The sequence below is a fragment of the Euwallacea similis genome, chromosome 2 (genome assembly GCF_039881205.1).
Source record: "Euwallacea similis isolate ESF13 chromosome 2, ESF131.1, whole genome shotgun sequence".
NCBI lineage: Eukaryota > Metazoa > Arthropoda > Insecta > Coleoptera > Curculionidae > Euwallacea > Euwallacea similis.
This window is the reverse complement of record NC_089610.1, coordinates 8955706-8974564: the sequence shown is the minus strand read 5'-3', so window position 1 is coordinate 8974564 and position 18859 is coordinate 8955706. Positions and strand designations below refer to the sequence as shown.

Here is an 18859-nt window from a genome sequence, read left to right as displayed (position 1 = left end):
AGTGTAATGGTCAATAACCGCGGAGAAAACTGACGTGCCGAAAGATGACCATAAAGACATAACAAATGATAAAATGTATTGCTTTAATAATAATAATCTCTTGATACATTTATCATTTTACCTATAGTAACTATAGTGAAACAGCCGAAATTAAACTTAAAGATGTAGAGGAGCTTTCTTTCTTCTGCCAGAAAGATCCTGCACACGAGCCCTAATTGAAACATTCTCAGCTAGGTGGAAGCTCATACAACGTTCAGGACCACATTAATTAAGAGCTATTTATTTCTCAATAATAATCGTAAACGGATCAGTCTTCCTCCTGCTCAGACAACGCAAATTTCCCTGGAAAATCTTCCTTGAGGTCCTGCTGTCTGTTCGTTTCCACTTCGTTCTCAATCCTCAAAGTCCGGGGATACTTCTTGCAACCAGTAATGATGCTGCAAGCAAACATTTTCTTTAGTGATTCAGCTAAATTCTACTTTGTTTTACTTTCTACTTTACGAACGCTACAAAATTTTGATAATGAACGCTAATAGTGTTAAGTGTCGATCAAGGTAGTGGCAAAATGGAAATGTTCAAGTCACTGAATAACAATAACAAATCAAAATTTCAATGCATATGTAAGTTTCTTGTTTCGCACACTTTATGAAACAAATCAAACTTTTCTCCACTCTTGAGAAATTGAAATGGACTTTTGCCACTCTTGCATTATTGAAACAATAATGTAATTGAAAATCGTCTTTAGATTTCCACGCAGGTAGTGGATGCGCCTTATGTAATATCGTGGAGTAAAAACAGCAATTTTAGCCAAGTAATCAACTTACCTGCCCACTTTGGCCGACGGAAAAATTAAATTACCGTGAAGTAAAATGAATCACCTGACATATGTTTGTGGCCTATAATACATGTGCTGTAACGTATTATCTGTCATGCTGTAATGCAGCCTGCAATTAAATTTTACAAAGAGGCAATTTCTTCGCTGACGAAATATACAAGAAATCAGGATCGGATTTTTTCGAATTTTTATATTTAATTCGTTTACTGTCTGCACTTCTGCATAATTGTAAATTTGCGTTGTTGGGGTTTCGCTGTTACGTTTCATATTACATAACTGATCGTGAAGTGCATAGGTGCTTGCAGATAAAATTAATCATGAGTAATTTGAATTATTGCGCATATTGTAGGTTTATGAATATATTAAAACATTTGATAAAATATACTCGGAAGTGTAGAAAAGTGCGACATTTGGGAACTAGAAGAGTGGCTGACCTGAACTAACCTCAACAAGCAATTTTCCAGATTTTTTCCCGAATTTTCCCCCCCAGCTACGGATAAATTTTCCGCCGGATTATTATTTTGCCTTAAGAATTGTCTTGCCGAATTTTTAACTAGACAGAACCTTGCATAATCTGCATGGCTTTCTACTAATTTATGCTACAGTTTTCATAGTATGTAGCTCCTTTTGTATACACGACTGGAGGAAATATGACGCTAGACGCGACCTCCAATCTTATAAAAACAATCAAGAAAATTTGTCGATTTGTTCACTTTGGGGACTTGCAACTACATTGTAGTAAAAGTAGAAAGTAAATGGAGTTTCAGTACAGCTCACAGTGTTCAATGTAGAATTCGTCACTGAGGTGGCGCCAAATTTAATTTCTTTGCTTAATTTCTTCAGTTATCTTATTTTTTGACCTACTTTGTGCTTTATTTTTGCTTGACTTGAACTAACTTCTACATTGGAAATTTTTCGAGCTCCACCAGCGCTCTATAATTTATTTGCTTGAAGTTTAAGACGTTGTTTTCTTTGCTGTTGCAAGTTAAGCTCTTCTTTATGCCCGTTGATCGTTATTGCTTTGATTCTACTGTTGAATTGATTTTGAAATTTCTGCTCTTATGCCCCTGGAAACCGCATTTATTAATACCTTCATTGCAACTCGCATAAACCGCATACAACTATAACCTAATGAAAACTAAAAGCTCTCCCCAAGGGCCGATACTAATAAGGTAAATTGGTCCAGACCACCCTTTGTTGTCCATTGCATTACTCAATATGCCTCCCTATTATTTCTCTGATATACATCTGTCAAGAATATGGCCCTACAGTACTCCATACGTATATTTCCGATGGCCATGAGATAATTCAAAACTCTATGTGGGATTGCTAATGAACGTATCAATGCGGCCTGACGGACACGCCATGTAATGTCCTTAATTAGGATGATTTATTCAGCTTTTTTGTGGATTTTTATTAGTGCTTAAATGAGCAGAAGTTAAATATTTGATCTTAAGATTTTCCTGATTAACCAGAAACGCGAGTAATGTCCCTATGCCGCGTTTACGCGGCGAAGGTCAATCCAGGCATTGATTTTCAAAAGTAGTTTGGAAAATAAATTTCCTTCTTACCAGTAAAAGACGTTAAGTTGCTCTTGTTGCTTATCATTCCGTTTTCCAAATCCACGAGCCCAGCCCCTGAACGTGTTGGCCTTGGTATCATCTTCCCCCCTTTTTCCAACCCCCCTAGCCACAAACAGTCCCATCTTCTCTTGTTTAGTGTCCCTGAAACAAACACAAAAATAGACACTTTTTACTTTTATTATTTCGAGAATACCTCAATATCGGCCGCTCCTTCATGCTCGAGGGCTTGTCATATTGAGGGGCAAACTCCCTGCTGTCGAAGTCCCGCTCTATTCTGGCCTCTGTCACCAGAATCCAGCACAGACAAAAAGTTATGATGGCATGATAAGTGCAGAGAGTCATAACTGAAAATAAGGAAAATAGACCCTAAACACCTAATTAATATCAGGTTTGAAGCCGATAATTAATAATCGTTTTATTCAGGATTTTCTCTGAAATACCAAGTTGTTTGCAAATTTCAATTAGAGTCTTTATAGCAGATAATGCAGCTATCATGAAATCAAGGCTAATTAATTTTTATTTTTTTATTATGCAATTGAATTTAAAATTGTATTAATTAATTTAATGAAATACAAATTCCCCCACTCCGTACGTGATAAACAAAGACAGCTGTATATTCATGAGACAGTTGACGATGCACGAATAACAGCACAGTGGGGATAATTACAAATTTTGGCAGTCAAAATAACTTTTTGGTTTTTGATCGCTACTTGAAGAACTTGAATTGGAAGAACTGCGCGCAGTCAACTAGGTTGTGCCTAAACCTCAATGATAGTGATACTGGCTAAAGTGTTTCCTCTGATAGATTCTGTTCCGTCTCTGCCTATCACCTAAATAGGCAGGATTTGAAACACAAACACAATAATAAGCGACTTTGTGTCTATCTCGATTTAATTTCGCTTTATAATGAGTTCTTAAAATGCAGTGTAATTAAAGATTTAGAAAGTTCGGCTAAGTAAACTCGCGGCTATTCTGTGGCAAAATCATCCCTTGGAGTTTTCCTGCCGATAAACATCTCTGCTCTTAACATTTCGGCGGCCCATTAAAAGCTAATTTGAAAGGTGTCGGGAATTTGGGCGTAATTAAATAAAAGTTGTATTTAAAGGTCGACGGAAGGTTGGAAATATTTAATTTGTTTTGTGTGGGTAAGAGTTAGAGTTCTGTCCGAACTCAAATGGCACAGTCGGAACTAATTTGTTTTAATCGGTGCGCTCAAATATGCTTTTGACTTCTAGATAACTGATTTAAATCTTTAATTGTTTTGAAATAAGTTTCCCAAACAATCAAAGATGGAAATTTTGCGAATAAATTATTATTTTAGGATGTTCTCATGTTTTTGAGATAAAGATGCGCAGAACCAATTCAGTTTAATAGGGCAAATAATTCACGAAGCATATGGGATTAATTATTGATATCGTGATTGGTTATGGCGCACCCCATGCAGGGGATAAATTAGGAGATCATCGCATGAATACTAAATTGTCTTTTATATGCCTATACCTACGCAAATTTTGACGACACCACATCCAAACATTTAACCACTTTCTGTATTTTTCTGCATCCCTTATTTTAGGTTTATCTTTCAGGTTACACGATAGAATTTTTAAAAAGCTCATAAATTTAAAACAACATCTTGCTTAAGCGAAGAGGGGAAACACATGTAAGGTAGATACATAAAAAAAAAACATATTAAAAAAAGGAAAAACCTTTTTTCCTTTGATAGTATGATAAGTTGCGTGGGAGGCCTCAAAATGTTTATCTAAATAATCTGCTTTTGCAAGTTACAAGCACCCCATGGAGAGTCCACCACTTTTACATTGAATTTTTATATAAATAAACTCATAAAATTCAACTCAAACGAGGTACATCGATATGCTAAATAGACACGCATGCATATTTTAATTAGTTAATTGGATATATAATTAATTACGTACTTATTAATGTACTACTCGTGCGTTACATCATGGCCGTGTATGTTACTTCCCCGAAACATTCGTTATTATAGAGCAAAAATTGGGCATTTTTAAGGTATTTTTTAATTTTGCTCTTGTTCGTTTTTCAATTCAACACCTCGTGAACTATTCCCTAATAACAGTCGTTTCGCATCATGATTTGCAAATCCTATTAATTAGCTCCCATCATAATGCAGTGTCTTCAGGCAGTGTTCGCCTGTCGTCGTTAAATTTAATTGAAATCTCAGCGAGACAATATTGGATAATTCGTATTTAAAGGAGGAGGGGGAGCTTCCAGAATTCCGTAATATACAAATTAGGAAATAATAATTTTCCAAAAAACGGCAAGAACATAGCATAGAATAGCTTTCAAAAAAGTGTGTTTCTATAATGATAACCCCGACAAAATGGCGGAGTCCCTCTTAACAAGGTTATTCAAATTTTATTTTTAAAGTTCCAGAACCTCAATGGAAAATTTACGATCAACCTAAGATCCATATCTGTCGATTGGAGAAAAAATCGAAATTTTTCTAAAAATTTCCAAAGAGGTGGGAGGTGGCTAAGTTAACTAATTTTAAAATTTTAAACGCTGATCTCTTAGGAACACGAATACCCATTTCACTAAAACTGCAGACCATATTGATCATCTCGATGAAATAAAAACAATGGAAAAAATCGGTCATTTTGTCGCAATTGGAATGCCCTTAGTATTATTTCCCTATACCGGATAATTGACATGGAAAGATATGACGTTAACTCCCATAAAATGGGAACTGGAAGATAATACCCCAGCAAACACGAAGGTACGAACTCTATATGTTAACGATAGGTAGGCATAACATGGCTTATAGCTGTCCACCGGGCCTATCCACAATTACTCGTATCGCAGCACGGCGATACGCCAGTGTGACATCACTGAAATGTACAAGATGTAGACGAAATATTTTCTTTTCTTATTATTTTTTTAATAAGGCGAGCTGATCGTTATCCAACTCTTTTTTTGCTTGTTAAGGTTAATACACGCTGAACCGGCACAACTTAAATTTGGTTTGAGTTTACCCACTAACTTTTTCTGCTCGATACAGTAAACACTCGAACTGATACTAATGAAAGATTCTCAATTGGATAAGGAAACAGTATAGCCAGAGCCAATAAAGTTTCTCTACCTAAACTAGGAACTTTGTGACCACCACGACAGATTACTGAAACACGGTCATAGAGTAATTTAAAGATATTCCTTCAATGAAACAGAGAATCTCAATGTGGGCGCTCAAAACCAGTCGAAACATGAAATGCACGTATTCGTTAACTCATGTGATAGGTTTATTTGTGTTATTTTACTCTCGGCCGGTATGAGCACTCAATGCATACTGCAAAGCCAAGTTAGTTTACTTTAATTTTTCAAAATTAAATATTAATTTGTTTCTTTATATTTCGCTAATAATGGGATTGAAAACTTGATTTTATGTGATGAGCATAAGATGAAAACTTTTAAGAAATCCCCTCATTTGTGAGGTATTGTTTAGGAAAGACCTTGAATAACTGAACACATAAAATGTATGTCATAACTTCTGAAATTGTGAGGAATAGTATTTCCGGCAAAGAACAATCAAATGGCCCTCAAATACCTGTGATATCGCTTTGGCAGCTTTGCGAACGCCACTATGAATTAAGGAGAAATACAAAAAGTTGGCCATTTCGCAGCACTTCGAATTTCAATTAGAGTAATTTCTTGGAAATTATTGAAGTTGAATAAATTTCCGTGAGATAAAATGCACATTTTTGGGTCTGTTCCATGCTCAAACATTCCTGTGATAAGAAACAGGCCTAACTAGTAATACTTGGTATCCCAAAAATGCCTCAGAATTCCATTGCTCCAGATACACAAAAATATGAACGGTCAAATAAATATTTTCTTAGCGACCGATGCCGTATACCTGTCCATTTTTAAGATTTTTATTGACATATACGGTTCATAAAATAATATATTCCTTTCCCTGAAATCAGGACCTCTCAAGTTCAAGAACCCCTAAAGGGTTTGAGACAGACTTCCTCTCTTAAGATGAATCAAATCACAGTAACAATTGTTTTTCCAAAAACCAAGATAACAACAAAATATTTCGTTATAACTTTGCCAGCAAAACGATTTCCATGAAAATGGAAAAATTGACCAGTGCTTTACTTTGATTTCGTCGTTTCTATAGAAATTGTCTTGCTGGCAAAGTTACCAGGAGTATGAAAAAGCAGGCCTTAAGCTTCTCACAATATGTCAGAAGCAATTTACAGTACATTACTAATGATTGCAGTTCAACTTACCTGAACTAACTTGTTTTCCACTTGAAGACCGCACAACAAACTGTGTGGAACGCTCCAAACTTTCGAACTTGTACCTTCGGAGGGCGGTTTTGGGGACATGCGCTGCCACAACTCACCCCCGAAGAAGTTGGCGGACTAATGGGATTTTGTTTACATCAGAATCTGTCCTTTTGGGGGCGTCAGTACCACACATAGGTAGTATGTTAATCGGAATTTCTTGTATCCTATGTGTATAATAAATTTCAAAAAAAATTTCTCGATTTGGCACGGTATCGATGTGTATAGACCTCCACATGAAATTCTTTTGTTCATTAACAGCAGTCCCTATATTCGACTTCGAAAGAACACTTCCATTTTTCGTAATTAGTTAAACGTAAAGAACTCCTCCCAAGATAAATATTTTTAATACTTTTGAGAGTTTTATCAAGCTTAACGAAACTTTATACGGTTTTCGTAAAGTAATCATTCTTAATGGGTAATTGGAGCAACAAATAAAGGCTTTAATAATGAAAAATTAATAAGTGGAACATAGTCGAAAATGTTTCTTTATCCATTGCAAGAAAAGGTATAATTTTCAGTGAATCTTTTTAAATTTGAATTGTAATGATGTTACTTTACGCTATGCGAAATAGCCAATACCTGCTTACCGATATTTTTTCAAATTAACGCCCGCAATTCGAACTGGAAAAAATGCAGATTATGCATCTCCACGTGGCTCCTAACGGACCTTTTATGATGTATTTGTTTTGCATAAACCGATCGTTTCTTCAAGGAAGTAAAATTTCCCTGATTACGACCGGGTCAGTATATTGCCTTTTATCTAGATTAAATCACTTACACAGATCTGTTTTCAGATGTAATAAATACATTACAACGGTACAGTAAATTAAAACTTCACTCATAATTTAAAATTGCACAAATACTGTCAGTCTTCTTATATACAACGAAGATTACGGGTAATAGGTGGAATAAGGGTGATGGTACCCCCCGTTCACGGGAGAAGTTACATGTGCCCTGGGGTCCATGGACGCAGAATGGTAAGTCGGCTGTGAAACCCCTGTATAGCTTCCGAATGCAGAGAGAGAAGGCGCTGCGGGCACTGGCCCACTTGGCATTAAATGAGGATCCCCCAGTAGGGGGCGTTGATCGAGGATTCGCGGGTGATCACTCAGTAGACGAGGCTCCTCTGATAGCAGGCTCGATTGATCGGTACCTGAAGACAAAAATATTTTTAAATAACGTCAGTCGGTAGATATATATCTTGCTGCATACCATTTCCTAAAATTCGATCAGAAGAAAAGGAATCCGGTAAAAGTCTATTTGGTTCAGGAATAAGTCTGTTATCGGTCATTCTAGTGCCAAGATCCCCGGCCAGTAATCTGGCTTGATCGAAAATGCGATGTTTATTCGTGAGTCCGTGTTCAGTGAGGAGTCTGTAAATATTTAAAAACTCACTCGAAATTAATGTATTTTATCGTAAATTTGATACCTAGAGTTGGGTATTTGATGTAAAGGCAAAGTGCGCAGACTCAAATCCACACTGTGTCTCCCCGGCGGGGTTAAATCCAAGGAAACCACTCTAACAAGGTCATAAGGAGGAGGAGTGTAATTCAATCTCAAATCCATCCTATCTAATTCAGGATAAACGTGATGATAGCGATTAATATTGGAAGAGTAATTATGGAAGCCCCTGGTGGACATATCGAGGCCCTAAAATAGGTAGTCCTTTATTAAAAGCACTTGAGAGGGTTCAAGAACGCACTTGCAGATCAGAATTTAATGGCAAAGGCTCAAAATGCCTTTCAGATCTAAAATCTACGTCGATCAAGTCTCGGTTGTCTGCACTCATGTTGAGAACATCGGAATTTTTACTTCTAGAGTTCAAATCCCCCATGCAGATATTATAAGGACGTTGTCGGTTTAGATCAGAATCCAATGTGGTTTCGTAATGTCTTACTCTAAGCATTAGAAAAATAAAGTTAAATGGAAAAGAGAGAGAAGAAAATATGAAAGAGGTAAACGGAAGAGAGAAAAGATAAAATAAAATTATTGATTAAGATCACATTACACAGTGTATTATTGTAAGAAATTTCACCTGAAGTCAAGATCTAAATCAAATTTACTCCTCATATCAGCAGCGATTTCCGGTTCATCATTATCCTTGTCTTCTTTGCCTAAATTACCGGTAATGTCTTGCACTTCGCTCTCTGCCTGGTCCACATTTTGGTGGGGCGGTACTGAAAAAGAACTATAAGAAACCTCTTTGAAAAAATATTCATGAGACTTACTATTTTCATCAAATCTGAGCCTCTTAAAATAGTCGTACATTCTGAAAGACGACTTTCGATGCAAAAACATATCCTGTTCTGTTTCGTGTTGTTTATTATTCGGGTCTATATGAGGTAAACCAGTACTGTCGTCTGAAGACAGATGCCCAGGGTTTATGGACTCTACAAAGTCGTATCTTCGAGGGCTTTGAGATGGGAAGTTGTCTCCTTCTGTTAAAAAAAAAGGTTTGTGAGTTAACATCAAACCGAACATGCATAATTTTATATAGCAGGGGGATTTTTCAGATAAGCCGGACGAGGTCCTGTAATATGACACAAGTTACACAAAATAACTTTATTATTTTGATATCGCTGGTCGATGAAGAAAAATGAGAAGAATAAGACAAAAATTTGAACATATCCAACTAAACCACTGTTGCTACTGGTCCCATTCTTAACTGAGTTATGAAATGAAGGTACTTGATTTCATTATATAACTGGTTACGAAATGAAACCCGTGTAGTCACTGGTTTCAATTTAAAAAAACTCTAACTTTATTAATCTTGTATAATCAACCGTCCGCCCTCCCAAAGCCCGAAAACTACATAAAAATTTATGATAACTACGCTGTCCATCATCAAAAAGGACAGCAGTACATAATTCTCCCGCGTGGTCGAATGCAGATAAAAAGTTTATTGTTGATTATTAATGCTCACCTTCACTTGTCCGCCCAAATCTATGGCTCAAATTCAACTCCTTTTCCATCCCAACACCTGGACTCTCTCCACTCTCATCCCTTCTCATTCCCCCATACCCAATCCCTCCTAGGCCATGCTCCGTTTTCATTTCATCTTCTAATTCATCGGTTACCGAAATGTGGTCGTTCACAGACGGTGAAATCAAACTAATATCTTGGGTTTCCTGAATGTTATAGCTCACTCCCGGCAAGCCGCTATTTTCAGATAAATTGTAAATGTTGTTGACTAAAGTGTCACTGCAATTGTGAGAAACTTCCACGTCTATATCGATGCTGGCATCGTTGCACACCGAATCCAGCGCTGCCTCTACCAGGAGACTTGCGTTTGAGGTTTCTCGCCTCGTGAATTCGGAGATGGAGGTATATTTGTGAAGGGGTGATTGAAGAGATTTGGGAGGTAGGGGTGGAGAAGGTTGGGTGCCGAAAGTAGGGAAAGGTTTGAAAGGTTCATTGAGCATGTCATCTGCCATCCATTTTTTTGAGCCTAAGATTAATTAATCTTAAATTAATTGATTGCAGCGATTAAAGTTCAAAATAAACCTTTGGTTATTAGCTTAGTAACACCATAATTCTTTGTAATATTATCAATTGTGTGCATTGACTGTAAAGGAGACTCTGAATTTGGTTGAGGTGAAACCATATCTTGTTTCACTGAAACTGGGGAGGGTAAATCGACCCCTTCAAAAATATCTTCAGTTCCTCCCATTTCCTCCATTTTAGTGTCAGTTTCCTCAATTTTAGTACTGCTTTCTTCCTTTTCTTCTTGATCCTCAATTTTTCCCTTTTCTCCTCCACTGTAAGCCTGAAAAGTATACGACACGCTGCGCTCTATCTTTGGCATGGAATCCTCGTCGAAATTGTGAATTTTCTTATAATGAAGCTGCAAACACTGCTTTGTTGTAAACGCTGAAGAGCACGCCTCTATGCTACACCTGAAAATCGAAAATCTCCTACTGAATCCTCTTTCTCTCTCTATTTAAAATTACTTAAAGGGCTTTATTCCACTATGAGTCAACATGTGAATTTTCAAATTAGATCTGTTTTGAAAATTTTTTCCGCAGGCAGTACACAAATAATTAGTAGCAGCCTGTTTCTCATGGACTTCCTTCACGTGTCTCTGCAAAGCTGCTCTCGACCCCAACACTTTCTTACAATTTTTACATTGAAAATCCTTGAGAACATCTGTTAAATCTTAAAACATTTGTTCAATTAAAGAAAGTATTTTAATTTGGCGAAAACTCACTGCTATGCATACGCTTAATGTGCACCCTCAGTTTTTGGGGTTGGCAAAATTTGCGCCCACAAAAATCGCATAAGGATTTGCTACGCAAGGGATTAGAAGAGCAGCCGTAAGTCTTATGCATCTCTAGGTAGCTCAGTCTCAAGAAAAACTGTGAAATTTCGATAAGAATTATTGAGTTAAATACCTATTGCCTTTATACCTTTTTACAATATTGGCACTGGTAAGCTCCCTTCCCATTGTGTTGTTCAGTGGCGTGCTTGCGAATATTTTCCTTACCTAAAATGGCGGCTCCACATACCTTGCAATGGTACTTACGTATGGCTAGGCTGTACCTTGTATCATGAAATAGAGAGCAGTGAACTTTGTAGTATAAAGGGTGTTGGAAGGTCATGTTGCACCCTCCACAAACTAAGTATATTTTATAGAAAAAGTTAGTCATGATAATTGAAGGCGGCAGAGGATCACCTGTTCTTTCTCCTTTTTTCTTATTATTGCCCACAAACGTGTCCTGCCAATACAACAATTCATCCCCTGCATTTAAAGCTTCTAAATTTATGAAAAACAAACTATCATCAGCTATAACAACACTCAAATTCCTCTCTGCGCGCGTGGGAGCAGGGCGGACGAATCGCACCCAATTTGAGATCTGTGGGTCTTCAGTGTTAATATAAATGTTCCCACTTACTACAACCAAACCCATAAACCAAATAATGAAATGCAAATGCTGACAGTACCTAGCTGCAGTTCCCAAATATGCTGCATATCACAGTCGTCATGAATTTCAACCTCCCTAATCTTTTTACCCACCAAAGGTCCAAATCTTGTGAAGGGTTTAAGAGCAATCTGAGTGATAACTCCACCTTCTTTGGATAATTTAAGGCAGCTTGGAAGGGACATTCTATGACCATAAAATTCAGTGAAGTTTTTGATTGTGAATTGCCTTTTACTTACTTAGCAAAGCTAACGTTGTCTACATCCTGTTGATTTTCATAATCAGCACTCCAACTAGCTATATCCACAGAATCTAAAATTCTTTCATGAGGATTATTAATGAGGCAGTTTTGATAACTATGACCACCATCGCAATAACGACAAATTGCCTTATCATTTTCCTCTTTTATAGGAAGTTTTTGAATGCTATTGTCTATTTTATTATCACATTTTTTCTTGCCATTTCCCAACTTTGACTTTTCTGAATTATTAGAGGTGCAAGAATAAATTTCATCTTCATTATTTTGTGGCGAAACCTCTTGAAGAATCGTGGAAATTTTTGCTTGGGGAGTGTTTGTTTCTGAGGTGCTGGTAAAGTCACTTTTAATACTACTTGGCGTTTCAAGGGATTCTGGTAAGGTTGATTTCAGGCTGGTTGAAATACTGAAAGTTCTAGCATTAATAATAATTCATACAGATGAACAAATAGTTTATAAGGAAGCAAACTACTTTTTTTTTAAATTGAATATTTTCCTCTTTGAATTCGAAAATTTCAAAGAAGTTTAAAAATTTTGTTTAGAGATTTATTAAACAAGGAACTAAGTTCATAAAATATTTTTTGTCACATAATAATTTACTAGAATATTTACATCTAATTTTGGGACGCCCTGTATAAACTCACCGAACGTAGTCTTGAGCAATATCCAAGAGCTTTACTAGCAATTCCTCGTTGGAAGTGCAGGCAAAATATTGTTTCAGGTAGTACCAAAGTTTCAAGTGAGCTGTATTTACATCCAGTTTAAGGCAGTTTCCTTGATATGAGGCTACCTCAGATATGTTTCCTTCTCTACTAGGAAACATGCTATTTATAAAGGAATCAGTCTTTTGAAGTGTGATAGACATGTTTAGATGAAAATCAATAAACTGGACACTGCTCAAAGAGGATCAAAGTATGCTTCAGGGCTTTGTTTGAGGGAATAGGGCAATGTGGAGTTATAGCCCTTGTTTATGAGACGTATTTCAACCAAAGACATAATTGTAAATTACAGGTTTTTCATTATTTTCATATTTTCTTAGTTGTTAATAATCCTTGTTTATATTTACTTTGAAGAACACGAAAAGTTAGGTTACAGTGTTTTAATAGATGTCATTAATACATTTAAATATTATTGATTGATGGAAGGACTAGAATAGATGCAATATGGCCTCCAAGATAGGCGAACTCAGGGTATATGTAAATAAAATAAAATAAAATTGGAGGATTCACTTAATGTTGTATGGTTACTGTCTAGTTTTTAAGAAGAATTATTTTGTTAAGTATTAACTAATATTTAATATAACTTTTATTAAAGACAAAATAAGTTTAAAAATTCCTAAAAACCAAATTGAAATTCGGCCATTTTGAACGTTTGACTCCTGGTTCCTCGAAAAGTTGTTCCATTTGCTAGATTAAATATTGTCATGTCAGTTAGTGACATTTGAGGTGGAGATGACGCCATTTGACACACGTTTTGTTTAATTGTTTTTTCCCAATTTTTTCTGTTTTGCTTTTAACTATTTTTAATTAAAATAACTTTCTTTTCCAGTAAAAAAATGTCATTAAAGTGCAAAAATGTTTATTAATTTATTTTATTTCGTTTTATTAGGTTTTATACACTTTGCACAAGGTAAAACGCTCAGACACTTCAATAGTCTTTTGCCCAATTCCAATACTCTCCTTGTTTGCTTGTTCCTTTCAGGTACCCTGAATCTCGTAATCTACAAGAAAATCGACAATACATTCTACCCACTGTCGAGCAAAGTAGAGGAAAATCCAGGCACAACTTTCTCTTTGATTTGTGAGCTGGTATCAACAGCAACTGAAACCGAGTATGATGAGCAGTTGTCCTGGATCAAAGACGACACTCTTACTAATAAAACGCAAAGTTCCTTTTTAAATGCAATAAACAAATGTGAAACAAAGTTTCAACCTTTGGTTTATGAGGATAAGGGCAAATATTTTTGTATTAGTTATAAGTTTAAAATAGTCAAGGGAATTGAAGTTGTGTTGAGAAATGAGATTAAAAGGGATCCAAAACCCTTAAGGGAGACAAATTATTGTAATCCACGGATGTTTCCGGTAAGTATCTCAATTTCTGTAATAGTTTGGGATCATTTTCTTTTATCTTACAGTGTGTGTCCAATGGTGTGTGCATTATCCAACATTATGTCTGTGATGGAGTGCCTGACTGCAAGGATGGATCTGATGAAAGTTTAGAAACATGCAGTGTTGATCCTTGCAGAGGTAGATAATTTACTATAATACAACATGATGTCTCTATTAAAACTACTCTTTCTAAAATAGATAAAATCAAATGTGATGGGAGATGTATTCCCACTTCGTGGTGTTGTGATATGCGTCATGACCCCAACTGCACTGTTGTAAATAGGCCTAGTTGCTGTCAAAGTTTGACTGATTGTAAGTGCAATTGCCAAGCCAAATTCGCAGCTTCACAGCAATATTTTAGCATATACAGATCAAGATTTGTCAAGCTCCCATGCAGGCCCCATTGATAGATCTTCACAACCCACTGCGAGGTATTTGTTCATACTTGTTTGTAAGTTATTGTCAATGCTTGAAAAGCAATAGATAATTTAATTTTGTCTCCAGGTGTTGTCAGCATTTTATTCTCAGTTATTCTCCTTTTGCTTATAATCTCCAAAGTGGTTTTGTTTGCCAAAAAAGCAGCCATTCAGCAGCAGCAGCAACAAGGGCGAGTTTGTGAAAATATCGCCCTGCGCAATCAGACAAATATCAATGTAATTCCTTACAATCTCTATACATATCCAGGCAGCAGGCCGCAACGCAGTAACGTAGTGCGGAATATTATAATTGATTCTTCCGATGTTAATGATCCACTTCTGTTTAATCCCACAAGGTATTATTTTTTTAATTAGGAAATGAACAATAATTTTTATTGAGGGGAATAATTGAGCGTTATGTTATTGCACCATAGGTTTAATGTGATCAATGCCAATGACGTTTTTGACTTTGAGCAGCCTCCTTCTTATGGGGACGTTCTTCATCATACCCGGCTGCTTGCTGGTTCGGCGATGGAACCTCCTCCTCCTTATAAGAGTCAAGAAGAGCTCAATCAGGTCTCACCTGCGCTTCCAGACAGAGAATAATCGTATCGTAACTTATGTTTTAATGTCAGGTCTTTCCTTTTTTACTCATTATTGTTTTTAACTGGTGTTAATGTGCAATAGACCGCGGATAACTTGTTAATAATTGTCTCGATAAACTGACAAAATTTGAGAAAAACTATAAGTGTAATATTACGTTACCTCACAGTTCTTTTTGTGAAAGAAACAATAAGAATGTAGAAACGTGTTGATGGTGTAGATGTATATTGAAGTGTCCTCACTAGCGAAATCTCTTGAAGCTAGGGAGCAAACTTTCCCTGAAATTATAATAACTACCGAGTGCTATTTGAGATAGGTAATTCCAAGGAAATGTTTCCTACCTGCAAAGGTAGTAATCTCTATTTGTGTATTGAAAGTAATTGAAAAGTCTTTGAGACTGGATTTGCAATATGAATCAAAGAAAAGACAAATACATATCAATTCTGTTTGCCTTATGACATAGAAAGAGAAACAATTAAAGCTCAACACAGAGGGTGGTGAAAATCTTGATGTTCACAACAAGGATCTGTGAAAAAGTGACAGTTTTCAAAGTTAATTAAGTTAAGAAAAAGTTGATCATTTTAATGCTCATTGTCAATTCTCCTTCAAACTAGAACTAACCCCCAATTGAACTGACGTAACTATCACTCTTTCAGAGACCCAATGAAGGGCGTCGAAATTTGCATGATCCCCTATAAATACCAGATGACAATAAATTTAAGTATTAGCAAGGAAATTGTTAGATTTGTGATGTTAATCAACACTTGTTGGATTTCACCTGAAAAATTCATATATTATAAACATAGTTGCAAATCAGTGGTTTCGCAACTGGAAGTCTCCTGTTAATGCTCTGATTAATACTGTAATTAAATAATTTTAGATTTAAAATGTTGGATTTTAAATTTGTTTTCATTTGAACCACAACAAAAAGTTAAGTGACTTAACTCAGGTTTTTGTACTTTTATTTTCATTTACTTTTATCACAGCCAATGGTTTATAGAAACCATCTTCACCTTTGAGCATAATATGAGACAAATGTAGACTATCAAAGTCACAATGTCCAAATGAGTAATCTTTAAACTTCTCCAATATCTTTGTAGCATTCAAACTCTGCCTTTTCCTCCTCTTGGACAACTTTCCCTCCTTCCTGTATTTAGTATTTATTACTGTCATATGCAACTTAACACTTCCCTTCCAGTTCTTCACCAACCCTTTATGATAAAAATGTGCAGATATCTCATTCACAATCTTTTGCAAATTGTGCTCTTTACTCTCATTCAAAAGCTTTACATTTGCATACAAAACATCAGCCTTCTTCACATTATTATTCATGCAATCCAAAGTGCTTATATCAAGTCTTAAAGGTCCTGCTCTGGTTATCAACTCACTTAAATGACCTTTGTACTCCTGCAAAGCCATCACAGCCTCTTCTTTCTCAAACTCGTCCAATAATGCAAAAACATCGATGGTAACGTGTAACTTCAAGGGGCTCATAAAGATGCTTTCATGTAATCCTTCAATGTCTTGTTGCATGCTTAATAACTCTTTTTTAAAGTTCTCAAATCTTTCCCTGATAACTAAGTTTTGACAAGGGATACATGTAAATTGGAGGGCTGCATTTCTTTCTCGGATGGCTCCGATTGCTGAATGAATGTGCTTTACTGTTTGGTGTAATTTATGAGAGCATTTACTATGTAAAACAATTCCATCTTCAGGATTCTTTGGTAGGGTTATATGCGTTTGCATGATTTCAGAAAGATGCTCGATGTTAAAGTTAGGTAAGGTTTGAATTTTGTTGTAATACAGTTTTGGTACTTTGATTGTGGTCTTAAAGTTGCCTTCTTCTTCGTGTACATCTAGTAGAAACAAATGATTTTCCAAGTGTTGTGTTTCTTCAGTGTCTTGGGAGTGAATTTTTCGTTTTTTCGATAAATTTCCCAATTGTTGGATGAGAAATACTTTGCCATTAATCCACATTTTAATAGGTTTGTGATTTATAATTTTGTTTACCATTTTTTTTGCTTATGTGTTGCTTTATGGATTGTAACGTTTCTTATTAGCAAATATAATTAACTACAAAAGGAAGCCATTAAAACAAAAGCTGCTGAAAGAATTAAGTCACGTTATCTATGTTCACATCGTAATCATAATAAAATATATATAATCTACATGTAAATATATGTTAATAAAATTGGCAACAGTGTAAAACGTTAACGGTAACTATAACATTGCTTAAAGATTATTTATGGTTTTCGATTTCTAATTCCGTTTTCCAAGATTTAAATAATTTTAGGTTTCTATGTGGTCAACATAAATGCAACCTGCTGGCAAGTAAGTACTACCAATTATCAATGAATGTTTCCCCAATACACTTCCTGCATCTTTAATCCGGTATAGTCCTGGAAATAAGGATTCAGGAAATATTAACTTATACCTTGATATTTAATTGATTTTTGTTCTTATCTAAAAAGTCAATGTTAAAAATATAGTACACACTTATTTTTTTAGGATGTAGCACCATATGCAGCATTGCCGCATATTCAAACCAGCACATAGTTTATAAATTAAAACAATTGATGAAATAGTAGCTAACCTAACTTTTAATTTACAAAATAGGTTATTAATTTTCTCATAAAGATAATTTGTTTTAATCGTTGAAATCTCAATTTTTCAAGTTGCACCATGAGCGGGGAAACCGACCCTGACGTGGATCAACTCGGCACTTTCCTGGTCAGTGGCTGGGACGTCGATATGAGTGATATAGATAAATCTAGAAACCCCAGCGGTAACCCCACTTCCTGCCTTACCACCCTAAATCAACTACAAACTTTTTGCAGACGAGCTGCAACGCACTGTATTAAATGCCGCTGAAAATGGCCATTTAGATGTCTTAAAAGACCTCCTAGACAAGGACCCAACCTTAGTTCACACAGTCGACAAAGATAAGTACACCCCACTGCATCGAGCCTGCTATGGGAATCATTTAGATGTGGTGAAATTTCTAATCGAAAAGGGGGCAGATTTGACTGCAAAGACTGAGATGCAGTGGGAACCTTTGCATTCATGTTGTCAGTGGAATCATGTGCAATGTGCTGCTTATTTGATAGTGAGTGGGGCCAATGTTAATGCTACTACTGAGGGTGGTATGTGCAATAAATTTTGCTTTTTACAATACTGTTAAAAGTATTTTTGTGTGGGGGTTGCAGGCCAAACTCCCTTGCACATTGCTGCCACTCATGGCCTTGATTATGCAACTGTAGAACTGCTTTTAATTCACCCTTATGTGAACCCCCATTTGAAGAATAATAATGGGGAGACAGCTTTTGATATTGCGAGGAGAAGTTCGAAATATTACAATATTTTTGATATGGTGGATCCTTTGTTGGATATCAAAAATATTGAGTTGATTTTGTCCAAGGAAACTCTCCCAGATATTTGATTTTCCTGACATTGTAAGTGTTTAATTAAACGGATGTAATAAATAAACTTGAATGTGTGGAGTATGTTTTTCCAGATTGCCTTATCACATCTATGATTTCTACATAATAAATTCCTGTGAAGATTCCACCAAGCCCTATGTGAACTATAAAACAATATCAAATTCCTATTGGGTAATAATATCCGGTCTTGCGGTGATATTTTCCTCTCGCCCATTACATGGCGAAGAGAATGCGCCCATCCTTGAATTCCATACCTATGCTTCTTCAAATATTAAGCGTTTTCTGAAGTGGTGTAAATAATATTCCAAATTCTGTACACATAAACGTTGGCGCATTCTCGTTACCACAATGCGCAAACCTTCGAGATGGTA

General features: G+C 36.0%; 5 protein-coding genes across 7 annotated transcripts; 2 read left to right on the top strand and 3 right to left on the bottom strand.

Moving 5' to 3' along the window:
* Positions 1-75: 75 nt before the first annotated feature.
* On the bottom strand, positions 76-6792 carry LOC136418730 (uncharacterized). The gene is made up of 4 exons (XM_066404896.1): positions 6687-6792; positions 2612-2762; positions 2407-2559; positions 76-437 (listed from the first exon to the last, which is right to left on the bottom strand). Exons 2-4 carry the CDS (start codon positions 2758-2760, stop codon positions 308-310), a joined length of 432 nt encoding a protein of 143 aa, XP_066260993.1. The 5' UTR covers positions 2761-2762; positions 6687-6792; the 3' UTR covers positions 76-307.
* A 737-nt stretch (positions 6793-7529) lies between these two features.
* On the bottom strand, positions 7530-13030 carry LOC136417606 (uncharacterized). Of its 2 annotated transcripts, none has more exons than XM_066403378.1 (15): positions 12566-13030; positions 11905-12336; positions 11688-11851; positions 11419-11637; positions 11153-11361; positions 10954-11101; positions 10697-10901; positions 10251-10642; positions 9670-10194; positions 8975-9184; positions 8782-8923; positions 8449-8644; positions 8176-8396; positions 7959-8119; positions 7530-7899 (listed from the first exon to the last, which is right to left on the bottom strand). In XM_066403378.1, the coding sequence occupies exons 1-15, from the start codon at positions 12784-12786 to the stop codon at positions 7637-7639; spliced, it is 3708 nt and encodes a 1235-aa protein (XP_066259475.1). In that variant the 5' UTR covers positions 12787-13030; the 3' UTR covers positions 7530-7636. The 2 variants fall into 2 exon arrangements, with proteins under 2 accessions (XP_066259475.1, XP_066259483.1); XM_066403386.1 differs by having other exon boundaries at positions 11905-12327; positions 12566-13029.
* A 337-nt stretch (positions 13031-13367) lies between these two features.
* On the top strand, positions 13368-15936 carry LOC136416923 (low-density lipoprotein receptor class A domain-containing protein 3-like). 2 transcript variants are annotated; one of them, XM_066402373.1, is made up of 7 exons: positions 13368-13550; positions 13623-14002; positions 14056-14167; positions 14228-14341; positions 14400-14480; positions 14534-14801; positions 14880-15936. In XM_066402373.1, exons 1-7 carry the CDS (start codon positions 13496-13498, stop codon positions 15049-15051), a joined length of 1182 nt encoding a protein of 393 aa, XP_066258470.1. In that variant the 5' UTR covers positions 13368-13495; the 3' UTR covers positions 15052-15936. The 2 variants fall into 2 exon arrangements, with proteins under 2 accessions (XP_066258470.1, XP_066258462.1); XM_066402365.1 differs by having other exon boundaries at positions 14391-14480.
* LOC136416936 (activating signal cointegrator 1 complex subunit 1-like) lies at positions 15923-17137 on the bottom strand. The gene has a single exon (XM_066402384.1). It carries the CDS (start codon positions 17059-17061, stop codon positions 15994-15996), a length of 1068 nt encoding a protein of 355 aa, XP_066258481.1. The 5' UTR covers positions 17062-17137; the 3' UTR covers positions 15923-15993.
* A 505-nt stretch (positions 17138-17642) lies between these two features.
* LOC136417164 (ankyrin repeat domain-containing protein 49-like) lies at positions 17643-18513 on the top strand. Its single transcript, XM_066402707.1, has 3 exons — positions 17643-17833; positions 17886-18191; positions 18255-18513. Exons 1-3 carry the CDS (start codon positions 17731-17733, stop codon positions 18485-18487), a joined length of 642 nt encoding a protein of 213 aa, XP_066258804.1. The 5' UTR covers positions 17643-17730; the 3' UTR covers positions 18488-18513.
* Positions 18514-18859: the final 346 nt, after the last annotated feature.

What these genes read in the sequence shown, in the direction of transcription:
- LOC136416923 (XM_066402365.1), top strand. Translation starts at nt 13,496, where the DNA reads ATGTTTATTAATTTATTTTATTTCGTTTTATTAGGTTTTATACACTTT. An exon ending in GTAATCCACGGATGTTTCCG is followed by an intron (nt 14,003 to 14,055) that starts GTAAGTATCTCA and finishes TTTATCTTACAG; the next exon opens with TGTGTGTCCAATGGTGTGTG. An exon ending in GTATTTGTTCATACTTGTTT is followed by an intron (nt 14,481 to 14,533) that starts GTAAGTTATTGT and finishes TTTTGTCTCCAG; the next exon opens with GTGTTGTCAGCATTTTATTC.
- LOC136417606 (XM_066403378.1), bottom strand. Translation starts at nt 12,786, where the DNA reads ATGTCTATCACACTTCAAAAGACTGATTCCTTTATAAATAGCATGTTT. An exon ending in CATTAAGCGTATGCATAGCA is followed by an intron (nt 10,902 to 10,953) that starts GTGAGTTTTCGC and finishes AAATGTTTTAAG; the next exon opens with ATTTAACAGATGTTCTCAAG. An exon ending in TGATCGAATTTTAGGAAATG is followed by an intron (nt 7,900 to 7,958) that starts GTATGCAGCAAG and finishes TTTTGTCTTCAG; the next exon opens with GTACCGATCAATCGAGCCTG.
- LOC136418730 (XM_066404896.1), bottom strand. Translation starts at nt 2,760, where the DNA reads ATGACTCTCTGCACTTATCATGCCATCATAACTTTTTGTCTGTGCTGG. An exon ending in AAGGAGCGGCCGATATTGAG is followed by an intron (nt 2,560 to 2,611) that starts GTATTCTCGAAA and finishes TGTTTGTTTCAG; the next exon opens with GGACACTAAACAAGAGAAGA. An exon ending in CAACTTAACGTCTTTTACTG is followed by an intron (nt 438 to 2,406) that starts GTAAGAAGGAAA and finishes GTTTGCTTGCAG; the next exon opens with CATCATTACTGGTTGCAAGA.
- LOC136416936 (XM_066402384.1), bottom strand. Translation starts at nt 17,061, where the DNA reads ATGGTAAACAAAATTATAAATCACAAACCTATTAAAATGTGGATTAAT.
- LOC136417164 (XM_066402707.1), top strand. Translation starts at nt 17,731, where the DNA reads ATGAGCGGGGAAACCGACCCTGACGTGGATCAACTCGGCACTTTCCTG. An exon ending in TAAATCTAGAAACCCCAGCG is followed by an intron (nt 17,834 to 17,885) that starts GTAACCCCACTT and finishes AACTTTTTGCAG; the next exon opens with ACGAGCTGCAACGCACTGTA. An exon ending in TAATGCTACTACTGAGGGTG is followed by an intron (nt 18,192 to 18,254) that starts GTATGTGCAATA and finishes TGGGGGTTGCAG; the next exon opens with GCCAAACTCCCTTGCACATT.